This window comes from Lissotriton vulgaris, chromosome 9 (genome assembly GCF_964263255.1).
Source record: "Lissotriton vulgaris chromosome 9, aLisVul1.2, whole genome shotgun sequence".
NCBI lineage: Eukaryota > Metazoa > Chordata > Amphibia > Caudata > Salamandridae > Lissotriton > Lissotriton vulgaris.
The window spans coordinates 584,219,079-584,244,901 of NC_141697.1; the positions used below are offsets into that span (position 1 = coordinate 584,219,079).

Sequence of the window (25,823 nt, forward strand, 5' to 3'; positions counted from 1 at the left end):
AGAACCCGTTCGCGCATATAAAAATGGATCGTACATCTGGCCCTTAGTATTCTATATTGAAGTAATAGCCCCTCTGTCACATGTATTTCATTTGTTTCATAGCATTTCTCATACCATTGTAGGATGTCGGAGCACTTTACATCACACATATATAGAGACATTGAATCATACATGTAAATCGGTGTGTATATAAAATGTTTAAAAAGTGCTTGGTCTGGAAAAGCAGTTTGCAAGCAGCTCTTTGATGACAGTTTATAGGTCCCTCTGCTACATTCCGATTGTCACTTATAAAGTGCACAGTAACTAAAGAATCTCTGTGACAAAAGCAGTAACCACGAATCTATGCACATAAAATACTGCTTTTTAAAATGCATGTTACACATTCTTTGCAGTAGGCACATTAACCCTCTGCGCTACACTAGTTAAGTCAAAGGTGCCACTGAACAAAACTCTCCTCACGCTCCAGTAGGTACATTAATCACTGGCATTATCTTGACACTTTTATTGTTGCTGGAAAGCTGCTAATTATACAAGAAACTTTTCTGTGCTTTTAAGCTTTTAAAACTGTTGCCTACGGACCCCCTGGGAATGTGTCACGACCCCTGGGGGTCCGCGGACCCCAGGTTGGGAAACAATGAGCTAGAGATGCCTACCTCTCTGTAAGCATAATATGCAAGTGAATATTCACTTGGATGCTGGATGCACAGCTTGTGGAATACATTAATTCACATAATCCGAATAGATCACATAAGTGAAACAGTGCTTAAACAAAATCAAATTTAAAAACGTGTAAACTGCGAATTATACAGTCATAAATTTAGCCTTTATTTGGCTAATTGTCCACGTTGTCAAACAAAACGACCAAAATCTTTTTGTACAAACTACAAAGAATAAACATAAACACATGATGGTTGTTGTATTGAATCAAGGTGAACTTCAAAACTTCTTAGGAAGACATGCCCAATGAATTTCGGGATTTAAGCCATCCCTTTTTCAGGGGCCACTGTAGAAATACAAATAAACCATAAGGACTGGTATGAATGAGACCTAAAAAAAACGTACAGAAGAGGCAAGAGCGAACAAGAAAATAAACATCCTAATGTGTTTACGCATGGCAACTCAAGAAATTGTGCACTAGTAAAGAGTAGAAAACCCAATAGATACCTGAAGGCAAAAAAAAAAAAACAATGATGTGACACCATGGAGTGTAATAGACAGAACAAAAGTTGAAAGACTCTGGGGAGTCCTCCGTTAAAGATACCAAACTGTCCCAAGAATCTAGTATCACCCAGTTGAGTGCAAAGAAAATTTGCGTGAAACTTACAAGAAAGTGTACCGTCAGATTCCTCTCTCACAGGGTTATGAACCGTGTCACAATGTAAACTGCAAATCAATGAATAGCGCAACTTAACTATTGAGCGTAACAAATATACCCACGTAAGCAATGTGTAGTTCATGACTGGTTACGTAAAATAAATATCTGGACCTCTTCAATACTTTTTGGCGGCCCTTAGATGACACAAAGTGCTATATAGGAAGCCAATACAATGCATAAAATTGAATGGCGGATTTCATCTCATTACCCAGACACAAGATGAAGCCGTGTGTATGCAAGTTCTTAATGAGTGACTGTCTTTAGCTTCACAGCTAGCAGGGTAAAGATCAGGATAAAACCATAACATAGTGTCACATCAAAAACATGATTTGCCTCAGAGACATAACATAATAGCTTCACTCACACCTCACAGAATACTGAATCTTCAAGTCAGGTGTGCTTTTTGGGGCGTCATTCCTTTGAGAGCAAAGTGCACATTATTACTGGTGGGTGAGTTAAGTTTTCATGAGTGGTGATACAGAGACATATAGCTTGATTGGTGGATAAAGAAAAGCTATGAAAGGTAACACCATTCAAAAGACTGTGAGTTGCCTCAATGAGTTAAAAGCTCACCACTATGGCCTGCAGGTCCCTACTTCTGAGATCAGTAAATTGAGTACTATTAAATAGGCAAACAGTAACTAACGCCTGATATTTACAACGCTTATAGAGGGCAAAAATGTGGAATGAAGTGCTATACCTTTAAAGAAAGAAATTAATACTATTATATTCTATTGATTCTGGAAAACCTTTATGCCTTAAGTAGTGGTGGATGCTCTATTGGGTTTATTGTGCGCTACATTACACTTTGTCAGGGCCGGCTCTAGGGCGGTGCGATCGGTGCCACCACACCGAGCGCTGACTTTCGGGGGTGCCTGTTTTCAAGTACAATATCGTTTTAAAAGCACCTTCTGCTGCCTTACATTTCTCCAGAAATTTTCAGGCAACCATAAAAATATTGTCAAGATAAGTGGTGAGTAATGTTCCTGCTGCAGGGAGACTGGAGTTTTGTCTAGGGGAAGTTTTCACTCATTAAGTAGCACAAAGCACGTGTACCATGCAGATCGCAAAGTGCATATAATGTAAATAGGTCAGTGCGTTACCGCTTTCGTTAGAGAGACCCTTTTGTTGCTTGCAGTTTATAAGTTTAAATTCTAATACTGAACAGAGGGCTATTAACTATCATCAAAGAGCTGCATGCAAACTGCAAGGTATAGATTAGAGCGTTATGATTTTTACCCCCAGTCTTTCATTATCCTAATGTTGCAAAATGGGTTCAATTGGGTAGAAATCATTCTTATTAGTAAAGTCAAACCCCAACCATGGTATTAAGTTTTAAAACCTGAGTTTGTGACTTTTCTAGGCAAAGCACTCTTAAACTATACTGGCTCCCAGTTGGGGTGACTTGTGACTCCTACACCTTGTCGTCCTCTGTCTGATGTAACATTTCCAGTACAATGATTTACAAACTTATGATTCGTTTTCTTCCTGAATGTGTATGTGATGCAAAGTGCTTGGACACCGTACACTGGTATGAGTTGCGCTATAAAACAAAAGAATTGCATGATAGAGTGGTTATGAAGACTTGAGGTGCACTGTTGAAGGGTGGTTCTGAGGGAATCCGTGGAGAAGGTCATTGGGGGGTTGGGGGGAGGGCATCAAACATTGTCACGGCGCCATCACATCAGTTCACTTTGTTGTGCAGATACAGTGAAATCATTCCAACCTTTGATTAGGCCGGGTTCCTCACTATTTTGCTAATATTGTTTTTGCTTGTAAGTGATAGCCTTATTGAAAATAAGCATTTGTGATTTTATGCGAAATCTTATGCTGGGATTTGAGCCTAAAATGGGGTGAGAGAGAAGAAAGACGAAGAAAGACTGAGAAAGAAAGAGAAAAATAGAACGAGAGAGTGTAAGTGCGTGTGTTTTACATCAATGCGCAAAAATATTGAGAAATACGTGCGCAAACGCTGTTAGCGCATGGTAAAGGTTACTATCGCGTGCACTGCACACTAGTCGTCACGCGCCACTACCACATGGAATGGAACAATCTGGAGGGCGCGGCTTCCCCTCACAGAGCGCGCGCAATCAGCGCTCAGCCCTCAATGTGAGTTATTACATTGCTAAAAGAGGCGCGTGAATTTATGCCTGGCTTAACGATAATTCACGGGTCTAAATGACTTGGTTTGGGTTAACGACTACCGGAAAGGGCGCCCACAAACTGACGAGTTGTTTATCTGCGGATCTCTGCCATGCCAGCAGGAATGCTCACCCTCCCGTGCGATCGGCAGACTGCAGCGCTTATAGGGGTGTCTTTTGAAAACTATGTGCCCCAGGGTAGCGGGGAGGGCCAGGGAGCTGCCTGTAAGTTTATCAAGCTTCGGATCTCGCTCACTTTGTCATGCAATTTCGCTCTGCTTCGTTTCGTGTTCAAACATATTAACCTGCTGAGCTGCAAGACCACTATTTACTTCAAGGCCGGTGGGGGCGCCTCATCTTCCTTTTCAAGCACAACAAACGGTAACAGTTTTCTGTGCACCTGTCCTCACATATGCGATGGGGACACTATGGCTCAGATTTAGGGTTTGGCGGATGTAGTAACGGCAGACAGAGTGGCGGACGAATTTACGTCTGCCACCCTAGTCCGCAAGCTAAGTCCAGAGATGTCTGCCAACCCATAATGACATGTAATATGGATAGGAAGGAACTACTGTCATCACATGACAGTCGGCAATCAACTTCTCCACCGTTTTTTAATTTTCAAAAACAAACTCTCAGATATGGAGTTTTTGGAGAAAAAAATGGCCCCATAACATGGGAGTGCGCTCCCACATTTGAGGGGGTGGTGGGTGGGGCCATCATTTTTCTTTCCTGTTCCTCAACTCCAAGTTTTACCTGGCAGTGACGGACGGAAAAAACACAAAAATAATACTATCCAAACTACATAGGGCGAACAGTGATATGAGTTTCCTCCCCACTCCTCCATTGAGGAAGGCTCAGTGGGTCCTGCCACTCAAAATCGAGCAGGCAAACACAGAGTTTGATGGATTGGGTACTCCATCATTGTTACACATCAAATACCCTCTCCGGGAACCGAAACCGGCCCTGGCAAAGAGCTCAGCCGGCCCTGGGGTGGGGGCTGGGAGGGCGGTAGTGGAAAGATTTGTGCCCCTTTTGTTGCTGGGGACCAATATTGCAGCTATGATGCAAAACCGGCTCCCAGTAACAAAACCGGGCCTCCAGGGATCTGAAACCAGGTCCTACCCTGATGGCTCACCGGGAAAACGCCCAGTGTCCGCTCCGGCCAGTCCGGCCATGCTCTAGATCAGACCCTACATCCTGCAGTACAAGTGGAAAGATAGTGGGTTAGTGCTTACCACACTCGGTCCACATCATTACCCCAGGGCAAGATGTTTACTGCAGGCAGGAAATACCTCCTATTCATATTTTTCACTTGAAAATGGAGCAACCCATGCAGAATCGACATTTGAGGAATGAAATGCAGCATGTTTGCCTTATTCTGGGCCTATTCGTCAGAAATATTGCAGCAAGTATGACCTGCTGAACACCAGGTTGGGATCATCATACATCTTGGAACTTTAATCTCTGTCCGAACTCGTGTTGGCACAGGGATCAGAATTTAACATCTAGCCTATAATTTAAGCCCTAAATTTCAATTCTGAAATGTGCAGTTATTATAACACCCCTGCAGCTCTCCAATGTGAAGTTTGCCCGTTGAACTTGTCGAAATTTAACAATGAATGAATGGTAAATTTCAATACATTCAGATTTTGCGGTGGAAAGCACCAAATTCCACATGTAAGTGAACATTTTCATGAAGGCTATGATATGACTATTCCCCACTATAAGAGGAGATTCTGCGAGAAGACATCTACATGCCTCAGCGTTTAAATAACAGGTAGTGCTCCATGTCAATAATGCTGTGCTTTAGCAGAACAGTGTCTGTACTGGACAAGCAGAATGAGCTGTAGCTTAGGGCCCAGAGCATGGAAAAGCTGTGTCTGGTCCACAAGCATTGGAATAACAGAGAACGTGTAAATGCAGGATTGAGCTTCGCTGGCATTTTAATCTATTGCCAGATCCCATTTCAGTTTATTGATCAAAATTCTAAAAATAAAGAAGTATGATACTGCAAGACAGCAAAGGCTACCACAAGCATCTTGCTATAATATGAAGTTATATATTATATGCATTTACTAAATTATGTCTCTTGGTGCTTCAGCTGTCACGGTTAGCAGAGCAATTCATCTCATCTCATCTCCCCTAATACTAATTCCTCAGCATCCACTAACCCGGTTAAATCCCCATTCAATTTCTAAGAACAAGAAAATGGGCTATCCAAACTATCACATTTACAACTTTCAGTACTTCTGTTTCTTCTCCCCTCCAGCTGTCCATTCTGCCTACATTTACTACTTTCTCTTCTACCAAACTCTTTTACCACTAATTGCATTTTTCATCCCAATCCCATGACCCTTCATAACTGAACTTCCACCGAAACAATACTTGTTTGATGAAGAAGGACATGCTACACATCTATGATCTGATTTAAGACTCGAAGCCAAACCTCCAGTTCATCCGGAACCTGGTTAGAAGATGATAACTATCCATCCTGCAAGACTCAGTGCCACTGGATATGGCATCCTCACATCAAACCTTGAAAGCAAAAATTAGAGCACGGCTTGCATAACAGTCATTTTCAAAAACTACTTACAGACCGCTACTGTTCATGACTTCACTCCTAGTCCACCGCCCATACTTACTTCATAACCGATGTACTTGCAGATGCTTTACGAGAGGGCATTCCAGACACCACTTTAAACCATAACATTTCAACTCCTTAATTGCCAACTTCTCCACAAACACAACCACTGCAGCAACTGTGAGAAACAAGGAGTAGAACAAACTCCCAACACTCAACTTTGTTTTACCAACAAACTCACCTGCCCACTAAATAAGTGAATACGCGCTACCACAGTCTTGGAAGCATTCAACACATTTATTACCCTCAAAACATCCATGCAACCAAACAACCCCTTGGCTCAGGGAAGAGATAAAGAGGTCGAAAACAAAAACCAATGCAATCTAACACCAACAGGAAAACTTCAGCAATCAGTGTAACAAGATCTGACTCCAGAACTCAACAGGATCCATGAATCACCCAACAACTACATGAAAATATGCTATTATTCAAATGGAACTCCACAGGATAATTCGGCAGTCCCACGTTACTGCAGACTACCTTGTTTCTAAAGCAAAAATAAGAGAGCCAACAAACTTCGCACCCCGGGCTCCTGAAATTAACTGTCAGTGTTTTAATTTAAGGATCTGATCAAGGTAAGTGGTCCTGCTGGCTCACTTCGAGCCACACAAACCTTTAAAAACATTCTGCTATCAAGGATTGCCTCAAGCCTGGCAATGACATTTGTCAAAAGCTACTTAACATCAGGCATTTACACCTCCTACTTCAATATCTCCTACATAGGACCAACAATGAGACGATCCTAGGTTCAGCAGACTCAGTCAGCCATACAAATTAAATGGCCCGATTTGAGGATAACAGATTAAAAGAGCATTCTTCACTTAGATTAGTAACTTTGTGGAGGAAAACGAACTTCTTTTATACCATACAACTGTGTTTTTCTTGAGAAAAGGCACATAATTGTCTCTGATTGCCATCTGGAAAGACCTGAAAAATACAGTGGACAGAAATAGAATTGCATCGCTTCTAAAACTGGAACAGTCTGCCTGCCACATTTGACACAGTCCACCACCACTCCTTCTACTGGGCCTAGAGAAACGCTTAATAGGATTAGCAAGAGCTACAATAAGAGCGTAACACATATTAGGAGCAGTTTTTATTATTCCAGGTAAACTAAGCAAAGACTATAAAATTGTTGTAACTACTGCGGACAAGGGGGGCAATGTGGTAATTTGGCCACAGGACGCCTACATCGAGGAGGCCAACAAACAACTCAGCGACTCTGCAAGCTATTCTCGCACTAACATAAAACAATATAATGATGCCAGAGAGGTGCGCAAAATATTGTTACACAAATGGAAAAGAGAAGGCATGATCTCTAAACAAGAGTTTGAGTTTTTACATGTAGAGTGTCCAGTTTTGCCCAAGTTATACCTTCTACCAAAGGTTCACAAGCAGGTTGTCCCAGTTCCCGGTCGACTCATAATTTCAGCAATTGCAGGGGTAGCCGAACATATCACAGAATATATAGACTACTTCCTACAAGATTTGGTTAAGAATTTGCCCACATATATCAGAGACACAGGAGATTTTATTAGGAAAATTCAGGGCATTCAATGGGGTGACGATATGCTTTTAATAACCCTAGATATCGAATCGCTCTGTACGAGCATTTTACATACTGCTGGTTTGAATGCTTTAGAACATTTCCTAGGTAAAAGACCCATCAATTGTTATAATCATAACAAGATGTTAATTGAACTTACCTCTTGGTGTCTGCACAACAATTTCTTTTTATTTGGCAATGATGTTTTTGTTCAGAAACGTGGCGTTGCGATGGCGGCCTGCTTCTCCCCCAGTTATGCGTGTTTACACGTAGGCTGGTGGGAGGAGTGGGTCCTCAGAGGAACTCTTGGTACTCTTTTTAACAAACATGTTGCACTATGGGTGCGATATATAGATGATGTTTTTATTTTGTGGAGAGGTGACTCTGATAGTGCCAATAACTTCATCAGGTCTATTAATAAGAACAAGATCAACCTTAAATTCACCTCAACTATTAATAGATGCGAGGTCGAATTTCTGGATGTCAAAGTATTTGTACATGAAGGATATTTGGCAACCAAACTACACAGGAAGGACACTGCTGGAAATAACACCTTACATGCCAGCAGTGCCTATCCTAAACATGTGATTGACAACATTCCGTTTGGTGAGTTACTAAGACTTAAGAGAATATGTAGTACCGATATGGACCTTGCTAATTGCACAAATGAAGCACTGGATAGGTTCAGACGTAGAGGCTACAGGGAGTCTGTTTTAAAGTTGGCTGTACAAAAAGTGAAGGTTGGGAGTCGAGAGTCATTATTGGCACCTATTGTCATCTCTCCTCCTAATACTGCTCCTTCAGACATCGAACAGGACCCTAGAATGATAACAACCTACAGTAAACAGGCCAGACAAATCAGGTCCATTATTAAACAACGGTGGCCGATCCTGAAAACAGATTTGGTTTTAGCACCCAGGCTACCTGATGGTCCCACCATAACATACCGTAGGGGCCCCTCTCTTAGGACCCAGATCTGCCATGACTTTCCCAAACTGGGCAAGAAGGAATATTGGTTGAAATCCCGGCCGGGATTCAAACGTTGCTCTACTTGTAGAGCGTATAAATTCGGAATAAATACTACTCAATATTCCACAACTTTCAGTCCTACCATGACCAACATAGTGGGGTCGTTCAATTGTAAGACGGAATTCGAAGTTTACGTCCTGACATGCACCTGTGGTTTGAGATGCGTTGGCAGTACTCGACTGCAGGTGCATGTCAGGATTCTCCAGCATTTACGTGCCATCGTTAACAATGATGGCACGTACCCGGTGGCCAGGCATTTTAAAGCTATACATAACAACAACTTGCAATGCCTGACCTATTATGTCATTGCCTCAGTTCCCAAGCCACGTAGAGGAGGGGACAGGGATAAGATCCTGAGGAGGCTGGAGTCACAATTTATCTTGGAATTGGACAGTAAATTCCCTAATGGACTGAATACCACTGATGATCTTTATGTGTTTCTTTAAATTGATGATATTCGCTTTCTAGTTGGGTAGGTTGAATGGAGTGCTTTGCCTTCCGTTTCTGTATATATGAATATTTTTATTTTTTTCTGAATCTCTATAAACAAATCTGTTGTTATTTCGATTTTGTTTCATGGTGACTGGTTTTTCTCTTTATAAATCCCATTATTCTCTACTTTGGGAATCACTTTTTTCTTATATTTTTTATGAGGACATAGACATAAACAGTGTGTACATTTGGTTTTCTTCCATCAATTTTCCTATTTTGTGTTATGCTAACATATGTATTTGTGAGCAATTAGCATTTCAATTGACCATTTTTGCATTTATGCAGATATTCAAAACGAAACTGTTTTTTAACTACTTTTATCAATTAGAATATATCTATTTATATATTTATATATTTATTCCTTGGTCCATATAACCTTGCTTATTTTGCACAATTAGGTCTATGCAAACTTAAATATAGACCTCCATTTCATCTAATTGTTTACATATTGCGATGTTTGCACTTATTTGATAAGCATTTTTGCACAAAATTGTCCTCTAATGGCATTTTTTGAGCGATTCTTTGCACATTACAATACTGTGCATTATTTGCACATCTGGTTAATATGCTTATTTTTGCGCATGTAACAATTAATATGGACTATAACAAATATTATAAGTATAATTTTGTTAGGTCAAATGCATTTATGCTGCTATATGAAAACGGTCTTTTTTTATACATTGTTTTAAATATTTTCAATGTATATCTATTTGCTCTATTTATTGCATATCAGAACTTAAATAATATTGATTTTTATTCTGCCCTTGCATTATGCACTTTGAAATGTTTGGAAGAGGTACTCAATATGGTTTTTACTGAGTAGTGTGTCCTCACTTTCCATTTACACATGGTTGGAATTAAAGAAAAAAATGCCTCTGTGAAAAAAACTGTGGAACAAGTACTACTTAAGTGATGTTTATTTCATTTACTGACTGTCTGTGAGCAAGGGCGGATGCCCGAAACGCGTCAGATTTGGATACTCATACCTAAATAAATTTCGTGCCAAAAGGAATGTTGGACTTGCGTAGTTTTCTCTGTCGTTTTGATCGGCGTGTTGAGAGACTGCAGCTGTTGGATGGATATATATATATATATATATATTCCAGTACTCTATCTTTAGAATCCACTCGACAGACAGGACTCGGATAGACAAGCGCGGACCCAGTATTTCGTGCTTTCTTAAAGTTTATTTAAAGAAAAAGTTCCGCCTGCATCAGTATGCCGCCATATATATATATATATATCCAACAGCTGCAGTCTCTCAACACGCCGATCAAAACGACAGAGAAAACTACGCATATATATATATATATATATATATATATCCAACAACAACTTTTGCCTGCTGTAAGGACGCCACAAACAGGTAGGTTCGATTTTCCCATTCTTTATTTGATGGAGGAAAACAATATCCAGGCATCTGCAGTACCTCGCTCAAAATCAAAAATGTCCCGCCCTACCCGTTTCGTGATGCAAATCACTTCTTCAGGGGACACGGGCATTTGGCAATGAAAAACACAACAGTCTTGCACTCACTTAAAATGTGTTCTCCCGCCCCAGTGGGCGTGGCCACTCGCATGACTGGTGGATCTTGGAGTGCCTCAATTCTTCCCAGTGGATCGTCGTGTGATTTCATAATTCTGCCCAAATCAAATTACCACAGTGGGTTGCGGTGTGACGGCAGATGTCTGTCCTGTTGATAACATCCTCCATGGGCCAACCTGTTCCTTGATCCCCAACGTCGTTTGGTGCTGCGGAGGACTGCACCTTGAGTGCAGCTGGGCGTTCCTCGCGGCTCAGGCAGGGCCGCAATGAATCCAACAACAAGTTTTGCCTGCTGTAAGGACGCCACACACAGGTAGGTTCGATTTTCCCATTCTTTATTTGATGGAGGAAAACAATATCCAGGCATCTGCAGTACCTCGCTCAAAATCAAAAATGTCCCGCCCTACGCGTTTCGTGATGCAAATCACTTCTTCAGGGGCCACGGGCATTTGGCAATGAAAAACACAACAGTCTTGCACTCACTTAAAATGTGTTTTCCCGCCCCAGATGGCGTGGCTACTCACATGGCCTGCTGGATCTTGGAGTGCCTCAATTCTTCCCAGTGGATCGTCGTGTGATTTCATAATTCTGCCCAAATCAAATTACCACAGTGGGTTGCGGTGTGACAGCAGATGTTTGTCCTGTTAATAACATCCTCCATGGGCCAACCTGTTCCTTGATCCCCAACGTCGTTTGGCGCTGCGGAGGACTGCACCTTGAGGGCAGCTGGGCGTTCCTCAAGGCTCAGGCGGTACTGCAATGAATCCAACAACAAGTTTTGCCTGCTGTAAGGACGCCACAAAGAGGTAGGTTCGATTTTCCCATTCTTTATTTGATGGAGGAAAACAGTATCCAGGCAGCTGCAGTACCTCGCTTAAAATCAAAAATGTCCCGCCCTACGCGTTTCGTGATGCAAATCACTTTTTCAGGGGCCATGGGCATTTGGCAATGAAACACACAACAGTCTTGCACTCACTTAAAATGTGTTCTCAAGCCCCAGTGGGCCTGGCCACTCGCATGGCCTGCTGGATCTTGGAGTGCCTCAATTCTTCCCAGTGGATCGTCATGTGATTTCATAATTCTGCCCAAATCAAATTACCACAGTGGGTTGCGGTGTGACGGCAGATGTTGGTCCTGTTGATAACATCCTCCATGGGCCAACCTGTTCCTTGATCCCCAACGTCGTTTGGCGCTGCGGAGGACTGCACTTTGAGTGCAGCTGGGCGTTCCTCGCGGCTCAGGGGTGGCCGCAATGAATCCAACAACAAGTTGTGCCTGCTGTAAGGACACCACAAACAGGTAGGTTTGATTTTCCCATTCTTTATTTAATGGAGGAAAACAGTATCCAGGCAGCTGCAGTACCTCGCTCAAAATCAAAAGTGTCCCGCCCTACGCGTTTCGTGATGCAAATCACTTCTTCAGGGGCGACGGGCATTTGGCAATGAAACACACAACAGTCTTGCACTCACTTAAAATGTGTTCTCCCGCCCCAGTGGGCGTGGCCACTCGCATGGCCTGCTGGATCTTGGAGTGTCTCAATTCTTCTCAGTGGATTGTCATGTGATTTCATAATACTGCCCAAATCAAATTACCACAGTGGGTTGCGGTGTGACGGCAGATATCTGTCCTGTTGATAACATCCTCCATGGGCCACCCTGTTCCTTGATCCCCAACGTCGCTTGGCGCTGCGGAGGACTGCACCTTGAGTGCAGCTGGGCGGTCCTCGCTGCTCAGGCGGGGCCGCAATGAATCCAACAACAAGTTTTGCCTGCTGTAAGGACGCCACAAACAGGTAGGTACGATTTTCCCATTCTTTATTTGATGGAGGAAAACAGTATCCAGGCAGCTGCAGTACCTCGCTCAAAATAAAAAATGTCCCGCCCTACGCGTTTCGTGATGCAAATCACTTCTTCAGGGGCCACGGGCATTTGGCAATGAAACACACAACAGTCTTGCACTCACTTAAAATGTGTTCTCCCGCCCCAGTGGGCGTGGACACTCGCATGGTCTGCTGGATCTTGGAGTGCCTCAATTCTTCCCAGTGGATCGTTGTGTGATTTCATAACTCTGCCCAAATCAAATTACCACAGTGGGTTGCGGTGTGACGGCAGATGTCTGTCCTGTTGATAACATCCTCCATGGGCCAACCTGTTCCTTGATCCCCAACGTCGTTTGGCGCTGCGGAGGACTGCACCTTGAGTGCAGCTGGGCGTTCCTCGCGGCTCAGGCGGGGCCGCAATGAATCCAACAAGTTTTGCCTGCTGTAAGGACGCCACTAACAGGTAGGTTCGATTTTCCCATTCTTTATTTGATGGAGGAAAACAGTATCCAGGCAGCTGCAGTACCTCGCTCAAAATAAAAAATGTCCCGCCCTACGCGTTTCGTGATACAAACCACTTCTTCAGTGGCCACAGGCATTTGGCAATGAAACACACAACAGTCTTGCACTCACTTAAAATGTGTTCTCCCGCCCCAGTGGGAGTGGCCACTCGCATGGCCTGCTGGATCTTGGAGTGCCTCAATTCTTCCCAGTGGATAGTCGTGTGATTTCATAATTCTGCCCAAATCAAATTACCACAGTGGGTTGCGGTGCGACGGCAGATGTCTGTCCTGTTGATAACATCCTCCATGGGCCAAGCTGTTCCTTGATCCCCAACGTCATTTGGCGCTGCGGAGGACTGCACCTTGAGTGCAGCTGGGCGTTCCTCGTGGCTCAGGCGGGGCCACAATGAATCCAACAACAAGTTTTGCCTGCTGTAAGGACGCCACAAACAGGTAGGTTCGATTTTCCCATTCTTTATTTGATGGAGGAAAACAGTATCCCGGCAGCTGCAGTACCTCGCTCAAAATCAAAAATGTCCCGCCCTACGCGTTTCGTGATGCAAATCACTTCTTCAGGGGCCACGGGCATTTGGCAATGAAAAACACAACAGTCTTGCACTCACTTAAAATGTGTTCTCCCGCCCCAGTGGGCGTGGCCACTCGCATGGCCTGCTGGATCTTGGAGTGCCTCAATTCTTCCCAGTGGATCGTCGTGTGATTTCATAATTCTGCCCAAATCAAATTACCACAGTGGGTTGCGGTGTGACGGCAGATATCTGTCCTGTTGAAAACATCCTCCATGGGCCAACCTGTTCCTTGATCCCCAACGTCGTTTGGCGCTGCGGAGGACTGCACCTTGAGTGCAGCTGGGCGTTCCTCGCGGCTCAGGCGGGGCCGCAATGAATCCAACAACACGTTTTGCCTGCTGTTTTGGGGAATTATTTCCTGAAATTGACAGCTCCCTTGTAGGTGTCTGTAACAACTCAGGTATTGGAAAGCTCTGCCTTTGGATGCTTCATTGTCCTCATCCTCTACGTAGTTGGAATGCGCGCCACCCAGCTAGATTCCAAGGTGTTCACAGACCAGGTGTTTTTTTGTACGCAGATATAGGGCTATATGGATCAAGCCTTCTGCTCGTTTGCAAACTGGCTGATTCTCAGAATTGGCCTGTTTGCGAATTGGAAAAATCCTTTTGGGATGTATCATCCCAAAAGACCATCGCAAAATAGAGAATTGCAAAATTTGTGATTCTCCATTTTGCGATTGCAATTAAGGAATTGCAAATTGCAATTCCTTAAATGCAATTCTGGTAGCACCAGAATTTTGCTATTTAGACTTAAGGAATTGCAAATTACCACCAACTTCAAGTTGGTGGTAAATTTGCAATTTTCTTAAAACAACAACTTTTAGATATTTTAAAAGTGCCATGTGTCGCACATACATGCGCTTAGGCATGTATGTACACAAAATGTGCACACATGCATATTTCAGGGGTGCAATAGGGTGTCCTTTTGGCACCCTTGCAACATTGAAATAGCATTCTTAATTTGCGATTCTCTAATTGGTAATCGCAAATTGAGAATGTCTTCCCATTCATTCCTATGGGCCCTCTAGCCCATAGGAATGAATGGGAAGGTATTCCTTATTTGAGAATCTCAATTTGCGATTTGCAAATAAGGAATATGTAGGATTCGCAAACTTTTTAGCAAATCATACATACAGTGCATTTTGCGATTCTTTAATTGCGATTCGCTACAAATAGCAATTTGAGAATCGCAAAACTATTTTTTGATACATATGGCCCATAGTCTTTTAGAATTAAATCTTCCAAAAGCACTTCCAAGATGTTCTCAAGGTCCCGACACCAACACCCATTCACATCGAGGAATTTGACTGTCCTTCAGAATAGATGGTTGCTCCTCAGGCAGAACTTTAATGGAACATTTCAATCACCAACACTAAAAAACACACGTACATGGCCATTGAAACATGCAAAAAGTACAAAGATGATAAAAATTCTAATTTTGCTTTGTACCTTGACTCAATCCTCAAAAAAGAAGCACATGTTAAGTTATTTCCTCCTTTCTGGGCATTTTGATTTTGTTTATGTTCTCCTGCAACCAAGCCTGACTGATACTGGAAAAACAGGCACTCTGAAAATGGCACCTAGGTATGAGCATTGTGGAGAGTCTATCGAGAACAACGAAATACAAACACCTGCTGACATCCTTTTTTTTACTTTTAGAGAAAAAAAAATACCCAGGATAAACTGCTAGAAAATGCAGTTTTATGCACAGGTGGATTGAACAGAATCAAGCTACTAAAAACATGTTGCATTATTCAAACATGCCATATGGGCCACATGAATAATGGTTGGAAAAGGCACACTACAATGTACGCTAGAATTTTGATCAGCCATGAATATGTGCACCACCAGTGGCGACCGGCATGGTTCGTGGATGGCGGGGTGGATGAGGGCGCACCAGGGGGCCATGAGGGGGGGAGGCGGGGCGAATCAGTGTGAAATGTAAAAAAATATATGTATATATAATTTTTAAAAAACACTTACCTTGCAGCTCTGGTTCCTGTGTCTCTGCTTTCCTCCTCAGACAGGTACAGGAAGTACAGTCAGGCCCCCTTGACCAATCAGAACGCTGCAATGCAGCATTGTGCTTGGTGAGCACCCAGGCTCCCTTGTCCCATCTCAACGCTGCAATGCAGCGTTGTGATTGGTTTTGAGCATCCTAGTTCGACGCTCAATCAGGGAATGGGGGCCTGCAGTTGTCCCCCATGCAGGCTGTAATGCAGCCTGCATTGAGAATGGGGTAAGAGTGCATGACTGGTTTGGGCGACCCAAGAGAGCAAACTCCTTCCCTGCTCGGCTCCGAGAGCAGAGCAGCCCTGCCCACCCGCCCAAAAAGAGGCAGGAAAATTAAAATGATAATAACTCAAAGTTAAAAGCAGTGGGGTGATGCTCCACTGCCATAGGGGAGGAGCCGCCCCTGGGCCCCACGTCAGCGGGTGAAAAAACAGCATTTACCCTCTGCATCAATCCTGGTGAAGGAACAGAAAAGGAAACTCTTAAACAGGGTGGCAGTTTACTGAAATGCCCGGAAGCTGGTTCAGTTTGTTTCTCGGATGCATACAGTTTAAACAAATTAGTTCCACGGGATTTGTCTGAGCTAAGAAAAATAAAGGTGTTGCTTCTTTCTTATTCCTGAACATTCAAAGTTCCTGCCACCTTCAAGAAACACAACGGTTCTAATGTATTGTTGATCAACTGCGATTTTCAGAGATGAAACACGTCCTAGTCGTTCGACCTCATAGAAGTAAACATGTGGACGAGAACTAGAACATTCCAAACTCCCTCTTTCTAAGCCTGTAACTGCCCTTTAACCGCACACTACACTTGAATGTAGGAGCTTGTGAGGAATTTTGCAAAAACATTCTGAGGCTTCACTATTAAAACATGTACTAAAAAACTCAAAAAACAAACAAAGCACAAGAGAAGGAAAAAAGAGATGTGAAAAAAAAACTAAAAAAGAAAAGAGGACGCTAAAAGTGAAGAAACAAACTGAAGAATAAGTTAAGGTCACGCACAATCACAATGAACTAATAAAAATGGCTGATGTGCTCTGGGCTGAGTACTTGCTAAGGTTGGAGTTACATAGCATTCTGTAGTTTTCTGTCACGCAAGTTCTCTGGTATTTTTCGTACTATTTAAAGTTCCCGATAAAAAGAACTAAAAGGTTTTGTAAAAGTTTCAGTAGTTTAAGGTGTGTCACATTATTTGTTCTGGAACCCTTCCAACAGAAAAGAGATGATTCTAATGCCCTGGTACTCAAAGTACGGCCCAGGGCCGCATATGGCCCTTCGGACCTTCACATGTGGCCCTACGGACCTTCACATGTGGCCCTCCGAAGTTTACTTCAGAAAGCATTAAACATTCACAAACTTGTTAAATTAACAGGAAAGCGTTTACTTACATGCTAACTGAATTAAAAGAAAATGAGCAAATAAGGTGTCCCGTGAATGTTAATTTAGGAACACATTCATTTGTTAATACATCTTGCAGCAAATGTGTAAAAATATCATAAAGCCTCTCAAAATTTAAGAAGTGTATTACATTAACATGCAGAAGTGTTACACCTTTAGTAGATACGAATAGATCAGTGCATTCAGAAGTATTTTATTTTAAAACTGATCGTTTTAAAAAATGAGTGTAGCAATTATCATGCCTCCTCACACCCTGACAACAATGCCGAATGTGAACTAAGAAACAAGTCAGTTTCCATGTAGAACCTTCTGGGTGGTCAGGTTTGCTATTATACATGTACAACATTATAGTTTATTAAAGCAAAAACAATGGGTTTGTACGGCATATATCCTGAACTCATGTATTTCAAGGTGCCCCTATAAGTCATAATGAAGAACAAGCATTGGAAATGCAATAGGTCTCTCCTTTGTGTAAGTTAAAGCAATTTGTTTTGCGAATGGTATTGATTTTTTGCTTTGTATTAATTAGTTTATGTTGTGATTTTATGTTGTTAGAATTGTATTTGTTAGCTGTGTTGCAGTTAAAGCATACTTTAATAGGAGAGCAGCAGTGTTGAAGATTTGGGCAGGCGAATGATTAGAAAAATAGCATGAGGGTAAGTGAAGTACAGTAAGGAGTAGAATATTATGATGCAGAAGAAAGGTTTGGGGGTAGAGTAAATAGGATGAAGGAAGAAAGTGTGGAGGAGTCTAGTGTTGTTTGAATGTTGAAAAGTCTTTGTGAAAATGTCAATATACTGCACCAGCAAATATTCAGTGTATCCATAAGTGCATGATTGCCCTCAAACACATTTTAAGTAAAATCCCAAATTACTTGGCGACAAAATGCCAATATCTACCTTAAAAGTGTTAAACGAGTCAATAATTTACCTCTGTGAGTGAGATAATGACAGGTGGGCCATTTTTCAAAAAAGGATCCTTACTGTTCCCCACAAAAGTTCTCTGGTGCGGACACACAGTACTGATGCACCCTGCCCCTGAGCATGCATGCCAAGAAATCGGTGAACGGTACTGTGCTAGACAAGTACCATGTTACATAACATGCACTGTAACCAGGATTCAGCCCATATGTGCTGCCCAAGACAGGGAGGCCCACCCCCACTTCTCCTACCTCTCATCTCACCACACTTCTCCTACCTCTCATCAGGCAATCGCCTCCCTTCACAACACAGGTGGTCTGAGGGAAGGGTATCTATTGCTTCTGAATTTCTGACTGGTGCAGCTGAATGTGTGAGTTGTCCGCTCGCACCCTCCCGGTCATACATTGACCGTGGCTTGCAGTTGATACTTAAAAGTAAATTTGGGAGCCTCTTCGGAAAAACACCTTCAGTGGAAGCAGTTGTTGCCATTCCTGGATGACCTGCGTAATTGACTACTGCTGGACGTACGTATCAGGACTCCTTTACTCTGAAATCCTGGACTGCTCCACTTTATCTGCAGGCAACTTACTGCTAGAGTTTCGCAGAACCCTGGGTCTGGCATTTCCCGAGCCCAGCCCAAGCCAAAATATCTCCCGCCCTGGAGTGATTTGCGCACTGTCCTCTGGGTACCTGAGAGAACATGAGACGCAGAATCTGCCTACTATGGGGCGTCTGAAAGCTTGAGTTTTTGACCCAGGCACTGTACAGCCTGTTTTGGTACACAGGCATCGTTGTGCTTCGACGCAGGATCTAGAAGCAATGGTATAGCCTTCGGGTGTGTTTAGGGTGTCTTAGACAGGTGGCCTACGGCGCTATTAAGGGAAAACAGCCACCTAACCCAGCTAATGTTTCTGACATCCCAATTAGAAGTCAGTAAACGCTGAACGGAAAGCAAAGAGATTCCCAATTTAAAGCCCTCATACGTCACAGGAACAAAGATGGCGTCCGCCTGTCGAAATGGGCTGTACTAAAAGAGGACAAGGCGGTAACCAAAAAGCCCAATTGCCAATCACGTGCCAGCGTTTAACATAAACGCTGACGTAAGCCAATTAAAAAGAAGGGCGTGGCTTAAAGCTCCCTTCTGAAACCATATCGATTCCAAAAGGTCCTCGAAGAGCATGCGTGCTGCAACGCCAGGTGAGACCTAAAAAGGAGGCAGAGTGAAATTAGGCAACTGCCTAGGATCAAACATTTGGGTCGAGTGGGGAAGCTGGAATTGATACTAGGGTTTCCGGTTTCACATTATGCAATTCTATATCATTTCACTTCAATAATCAAGTTTCTTCCTTTTTACACTTGCCTTCTTAAGGTAGCGATAGCAAGCAAAGAAGGCTTACCTCAAGGTGCTGTAGAGATATGGTGATTCAGAATAACACTGTATTGTCAAATCTATGACTTTTCTAGAGACTAGGGGCTTAATTTAGAGAGCAGTATCGAAATAAACCCTCAAAATAACTCCATGATTCACTGACCACACCATGTATGTGATTTGCTTCCCGTACGCACACCTCAACCCCCATACAAAGCCACAGTCCCACTGTGCTGTCATTAATGCAGCCCTGGTCTGTGGTCATATGCCCAGCATCAGGGCTTCCAGTAGCTGTCAGAGTGATGAACTGCCTGCTCAGCAGCGAGGACCTTCCTATGCGCATTGAAGCACTTTCTATAATCAACTGGAAGTGCCATGATCTTCTGCTTTCTCCACACCAATTGTAGTGTGGATGAGGGGTGGATTCTTTCCCCTCTTTTCACCCTTTTTTGACTTCCAGGGAACATGTACAGATACATATCGCTTCCCACACGTTATTTTTATATAGCTGAGAACTTGAAATCCTCTCGATTATCACTTTTAGATTTGGGCCTTTTTTGATGGATCCCTTCTTGAGGAAGTTACACTACATTTCCAATGATCAAAGATGAATGGATCCCAATAATTCTTCCTCTCAATTGAGTACGGATATTCCTTACTTTTACTGTGCCCTGAAGAAGCCCACATGTATGTGGACGAAACGCGTTGGCTGGCTCTTTTCTGATATATATTGATGATGCAACAATACAAAGAAGAATCTTAACTACTACTGAAATATTGTGGATATATCTGGAATTAGAATCACATTTGTAGAAGTGGTGCACCTCTGCTTGCTGTGTTTCGGGTTTAATCTATCTAGGTTGGCACTCTTTGGGCAGAGGGAGCTTGCAGTGTGTGCACACATTGTTATTTTCAGATTAGATCCAACAAAAAAGATTTGTCCTGGGAGATATCAGTTGTATGTGCGGCATCAGTATGGTTCACTGCCTGTTGCTTTGTCTTACGTATTCATTGAAGCAAGTTCCTAAAACCATCCCTAGGGCAGAACCATTGGCGAGTCCAAAGCTACACATCCAGGTAAAATAAGGCTGAACACACTAGATTAGAGAGAAATTACTGGGCCCAGAAGCTCCCATTTACAGGTAATGGCATCCGCACCTACCTGAAACCAACGTAGTGAGCCAGCAGGCTGCCCAGCATGATGAGGACACAGTATCCCACTAACATCTTGTTCCTCCGATGTCGCCGCTCTCTGCTATCTGAAGAATACTCACTGGAGTGATGTTGATGGAACTGCTGCCAGAACCGCTCATCATCTGTTGGTGTGGAGCTGTAGAGAAAGATAGGTAAGTTGATTGTACAAGTATGTCAATGCTACAAGTCTTGATGTCCCTTGCAAGGACAAAACAATATATTGTTTATTTAATTATGGTTTTGTATAGCCAAAACCAGACCGTGCAGGGCAGCAGAGCGCTTTGCATTTAATAAAATAATGTACAATATACCAGAGGAATGCCAAGACAGCAATTATCATACTGTACAACTCTACTAGGGAGAATGTTGAAGCTAGATTCTCTTTCAAGACCTCAAGGATACTCTGTCCACTATCTACGTATAATGATTCCTTGGGGGCCAGCCAGGATGAACAGTGTTGCGATGAAGAAAGATCCAGCGCAAGGCTATGGAGAGTGTATGCCCACATCTCAAAGTGGGATTCATGTGACTCACGCCCAACTTGTTTTGTCATTTGAACATTTATGAACTTCTGCTGAGATCATAATTGTGAATAAACAACAATTCAAGACGCAACAGAGTGTCAGTTTTATGGACACTTATTGGCACAATTGGGATCAGATCAACAGTTGCTTATTTTAAAAAATGTGTGTACATTTTTGAACTAGTTGAGATTGAGTATAATACATGTGTGACACTCAGCTGAGTGCTACTAGTAGTGCATGCTCTGTTTAAGACTCTGTCTTAGTTTCTCTTTTCACATCTCAAAGTGCCCATAACCACCTGTAGTGTTCATGAGCCCCACCTCAGCACACAACACTTCTCCTTAGTTATGACCTATGTGTTTGCAACATCATGAGTCTCCAAGAACTCTAGAATAAGGCCCTTCCACAGCCCAGGTCACATCCCTGCAAGTGCCTCTGTACAAAGCACTGCATGTGTTGCACCTAGGGGCAAAGTACTGTGCTCTTCACAGGGACATATTGTGGTGGTGAGCCTCAGCAAGGCCTACCAGTGCAAGGGGTTCGCCCTTCTCTGCACAAGTCCTTAGACAAATAGGATAGAAGTTGGCACAGAAACTGGAATAGAAAATACAAAGTTTATTAACCTCATGAGGTGGAACTACATTCACACAACACCCTTCGGCAATGTATGAAGTAGCACACTGAATGGAAGGAGCTTGGTCCTTTTATACCCACACAGGGGCTCAAAAGAAGGCGGTACAAGTACAAGAAGTAGGTTTTAGGCACATATAAGGTCATACAGAAAATGCACAGTCAACAAGTGGGAGGAGCTAACAGTTGCTAATTCTGGTGAACACATCCTGGCATTTACAGACTAACAGCAGCTACATGGACAGCTGCAAGCTCAACTGAGCATATGCAAAGTGGAAGAGGCTAAATATAACCTGTCTCTAGGCAGATTTCAAGAGCAGACAACAGCAAGGTAGGACAGAGCACATGGCACGCTCGTGGTAGCACATGGCAAACAAAATGGCTGCCAAAAATACAAAATGGATTCCACAAAACGGACAAGATAGCCTCTAAATACAGGATGGCTTCTGCTAATGCTAACCCAATCACTGCCAAATTACAACAGACAACACTATTAGTATTAGCTGAAGACATTCGTTCATCTGGGAAATCTAGATATGCATCCTGTACATCGATGCTCATCAGTTCAGTGACCTCTTTATTTAGCATTTGTTGGGCTTTCATTTCTGCAACATTTCTTTTCGCAGGTGTACAAGCAGTGATGCAAATAGATCAAAGCATGGGACCACATTGTATACATACACAGCATGTAAATAGTATCACCAATAGTATACATAGCTTAGTCAGTAGCTTCCAGCCCCAAGTTGTCCACAACCAGTTTGAAAAAGTCCATGTACCAGTCTCTGGGTGAATCGCTGCAGCAATCTTATGTAGTTTAGAGATTGCATCCTTTACTGAAGTTGAGTGATCCGGAATGAAAACACAACAGCTGCTGCCAATGATGCGACATGCACCACCTCAATCAGCCAAAATCACATCAAGTACCATGCGATTTTGGAGTGCTACAATCCTCGCCACTTGCAGCTCCTCTGTAATGTTCCCAAGTGCCATTGCTGTCTGATTGGTAACAGCTTCCACAACATAAGTCAATAGCCTTATCTTTCTACTGTTCAATGCAGCACCCACGAAGAAAAATAAGCCCAAGTTAAAGTCGACATATTATTGCAAAGCGGTGTCAGTTTGGTCAACTTCATCCATACTTATTGTCCTCTTATTTCTGTTCTTGGAAATGTCATTGTAAAGTTTAAAGTTACGGTGATACGATGCAGGTGCCAGAAACACAGGGGGCAACAGAAAGGATACATAGCAGACCCCTGACAACCCAACATGTAGTTGATAATATCCCTTATTTCTACACACGAAGTAAGTATTATGTGAGGACGTAAAACTGCTGTTAGTAGCACCTTCAATGGTTAGAATTGTAGTACATTCACTTCTTCCCACTGGAATTCTCCCAACACTACTAAGACATAAGTCTGCTTTAGATCTAGATACAGAAATTACAAAAGGTCCATTGTTCTTTATAGTCCTCGTATCTGTGAAAACATGTGGCATGGAAATATTGTCAGGTTGGTACTCCTCCCATTCCCATTTAGTTGCTCTAGCTTGAGGGTAACCATTTCCATCAAGATAACCTTCTTTATTAAGGTGATAATTGATCTGTCCTACTGTCATCTCTGTAATGTTGGCCCTTTCAGAGGCAAACAAAAATGCAAACCAGGCTTGACAAGAACCGTTATGAGGGAACGGAAGAGGAATAAAAAGTGTTCCACCTTTCTTTTGGTGCGCAGGTATCTTCCCAAACAACCAACAGTTGGTAGTATTCATGGCGTTATGTGTATGATGCAACATCTGGATACATATATTTTTTAGGTACCATTGTCAATGCTTCTGCTCATGATAGGGAAGCGTGAAATAGTGATGCTCAACTGGTGCAGAAGTAGTGGTAATCAGCAATTGTCGAGCAGGAGCCACTTTCTCAACAAACCAAGTTATTGCTGCCATAGCCACCATAGCAACAACAAACCCTATAGCACAAATGATTTTCTTATTGCAGATCTTAGCAACTTTTGATCTTTCAGAAGACATGATTATTTTGTTGTCAAAAAAACATTTGTTGGAGCTCTTATCCCTAGGCAGCCGTTGATTTCTTCACCGAGGGTCAAGACGGGTGTCACTTCGCAAGACTGACCCCCCCCCCCCTTGCCACATCGGCGCTCTGTTTCACCAACCCAGGGCGGTGGCTCAACCAGTCCTTTTCGACAATGCAGGCTCTTTCCTTGGTCTCAGTTGGTATCGCGATGTTCCAGAAATCGTGTAGTCCGGGAAGACTCCCTCAGATTCGTCAGGTGAGATATTGTGTCCCTTCTCTGTTTCCAAGATCTCTTGATGATCTGTCAGCACAGTAGGTTCCACCAAGGCAGGCGACACTCGCTTACAGTGAGTGCTATGGACCCAGTTCTTCCTGTTCGTCACTCGAACTGCTGTCCTCGTCGCAAGGAGCACTCGCTCTGGTCCTCGCCACCTCAGCTCCAAACTGTTCGACCGCTCAAAGACCTTGACCATGGTATGGTCTCCAGGACGGAGTTTGTGGGCCTCACCTGTAGATCTGTCTGGAAGAGCTTCTCAAACCTGTTGATGAATAGAGATCAAACTGTCGGTTAACTGTGCCAAATAATCATTCATCAGAACACATGGTACATCATGTACCGGGCATGGTTTTGGAACTCCCCATATATTCATCAGTCTTCCAAATACCACCTCATATGGTGTAAGGCCAGATCGTGAATATGGCACTGATCTTATGGACAACAATGCCAAAGGTAGTGCATCTGGTCACTTCAAAGACGTGGAAGCCAGTATTTTTGCTAATTTCAGCTTTAGTGTAGAGTTGTACCTCTCCACTAATCCTGCTGATTGCGGATGGAAGACTGCATGGAATTTCTGTTTGATTCCTAATCCTTTCAGGACATGCTCAACAACTTGTACCATTAAATGAGGTCTGTTGTCACTCCGCAAAAGTTTACAAACACCATATCTAGGGGAAAACTCCTTTAGAAGCACCTTCCTTGTAGTGAGAGCTATATTATCCTTTGTAGGGTATGCCTCTATCCATTTACTGAAGGCACATACCCCCACTAGGACATACTTTAAGTTATTGCAGCGTTCAAGTTAGATGTAATCCATCTGCAAAACTTCAAAAGGTGCAGTCGGTGTAGCAAACCCTCCTGTAGGAGTTTGTGTCCCTTTACCAAGATTACACTGCCAACAGATCAAACAGGACTGTACTACTCTCTTAGCTGTGCTGGCAATTTCAGGATGCTCCCAAACCCACGTAAGCAATTTCGTCATTGCTAGAGCTCCAACATGTGCCAGCCCATGTGCCATTTGAACCATAGGTTGTAAATAAGCAACAGGCAATTTCCACGTATCCATTTCTTTGTTACGCCAACAGCCCTCCTCGTCTAACATTCCTTCTTTAGACCATTGCTCCAGCTCTTTCACAGAGGCAGATCTCTGTATACCTAATACTTCTTCTCTAGCATCATGCCAACGTTCAGCTTGTGATTTCACTCCGTACATGAATGTAGCGCTTTGTTGCATCGCAGTCTCACGAGCTACGCGATCTGCAAAGGTGTTGCCTTGTCCAATCTTATCAATGACTTTCTTGTGTGCGCTATACTTAATAATACCAATTTTCTTTGGATATGTAAGTGCAGTCAAAAGATTATGCACTAGTTCTCCGTGCATTATCTGCATCCCGTGGAATATAAGAAAGCCTCTTTCCTTCCAGAGTAAGCCAAAATCATGGGCCACTCCAAAAGCATAGCGTCTGTCTGTATAGATGTTCACACGCAAGTCAGTGCTAAGTTCACAAAATCGCGTTAAAGCGATTAGCTCGGCTGCTTGAGCCGACTTCTGTGGTATGCGAGCTGTTTCCACTAATGTCTCAAGTGTTGTGATTGCATATGTAGCTGAAGTCGTACCATCTGGTAACTTCAAACAGGACCCATCAACCCACAGTTCCCCGTCTACATCTGAAAGGGGCGTGTCTTGCAAGTCGACGCAACCCTTTGTCTGTTCCTCAGTAAGGAATATACAATCATGAGACTCCTGTGACTGAGGCTGAGTCGCCGGATATGGTAACAAAGTAGCT

At 43.0% G+C, this 25,823-nt stretch overlaps 1 protein-coding gene across 1 annotated transcript in view; it reads right to left on the reverse strand.

Moving 5' to 3' along the window:
• DNAJC4 (DnaJ heat shock protein family (Hsp40) member C4) overlaps positions 1–25,823 on the reverse strand; it is a 493,550-nt gene that overhangs the window by 89,508 nt on the left and 378,219 nt on the right. The window contains exon 5 of the mRNA XM_086938148.1: positions 20,542–20,709. Within this exon, the coding sequence (XP_086794274.1) occupies positions 20,542–20,709 (168 nt within the window). The remainder of the gene's footprint in view (positions 1–20,541; positions 20,710–25,823) is intronic.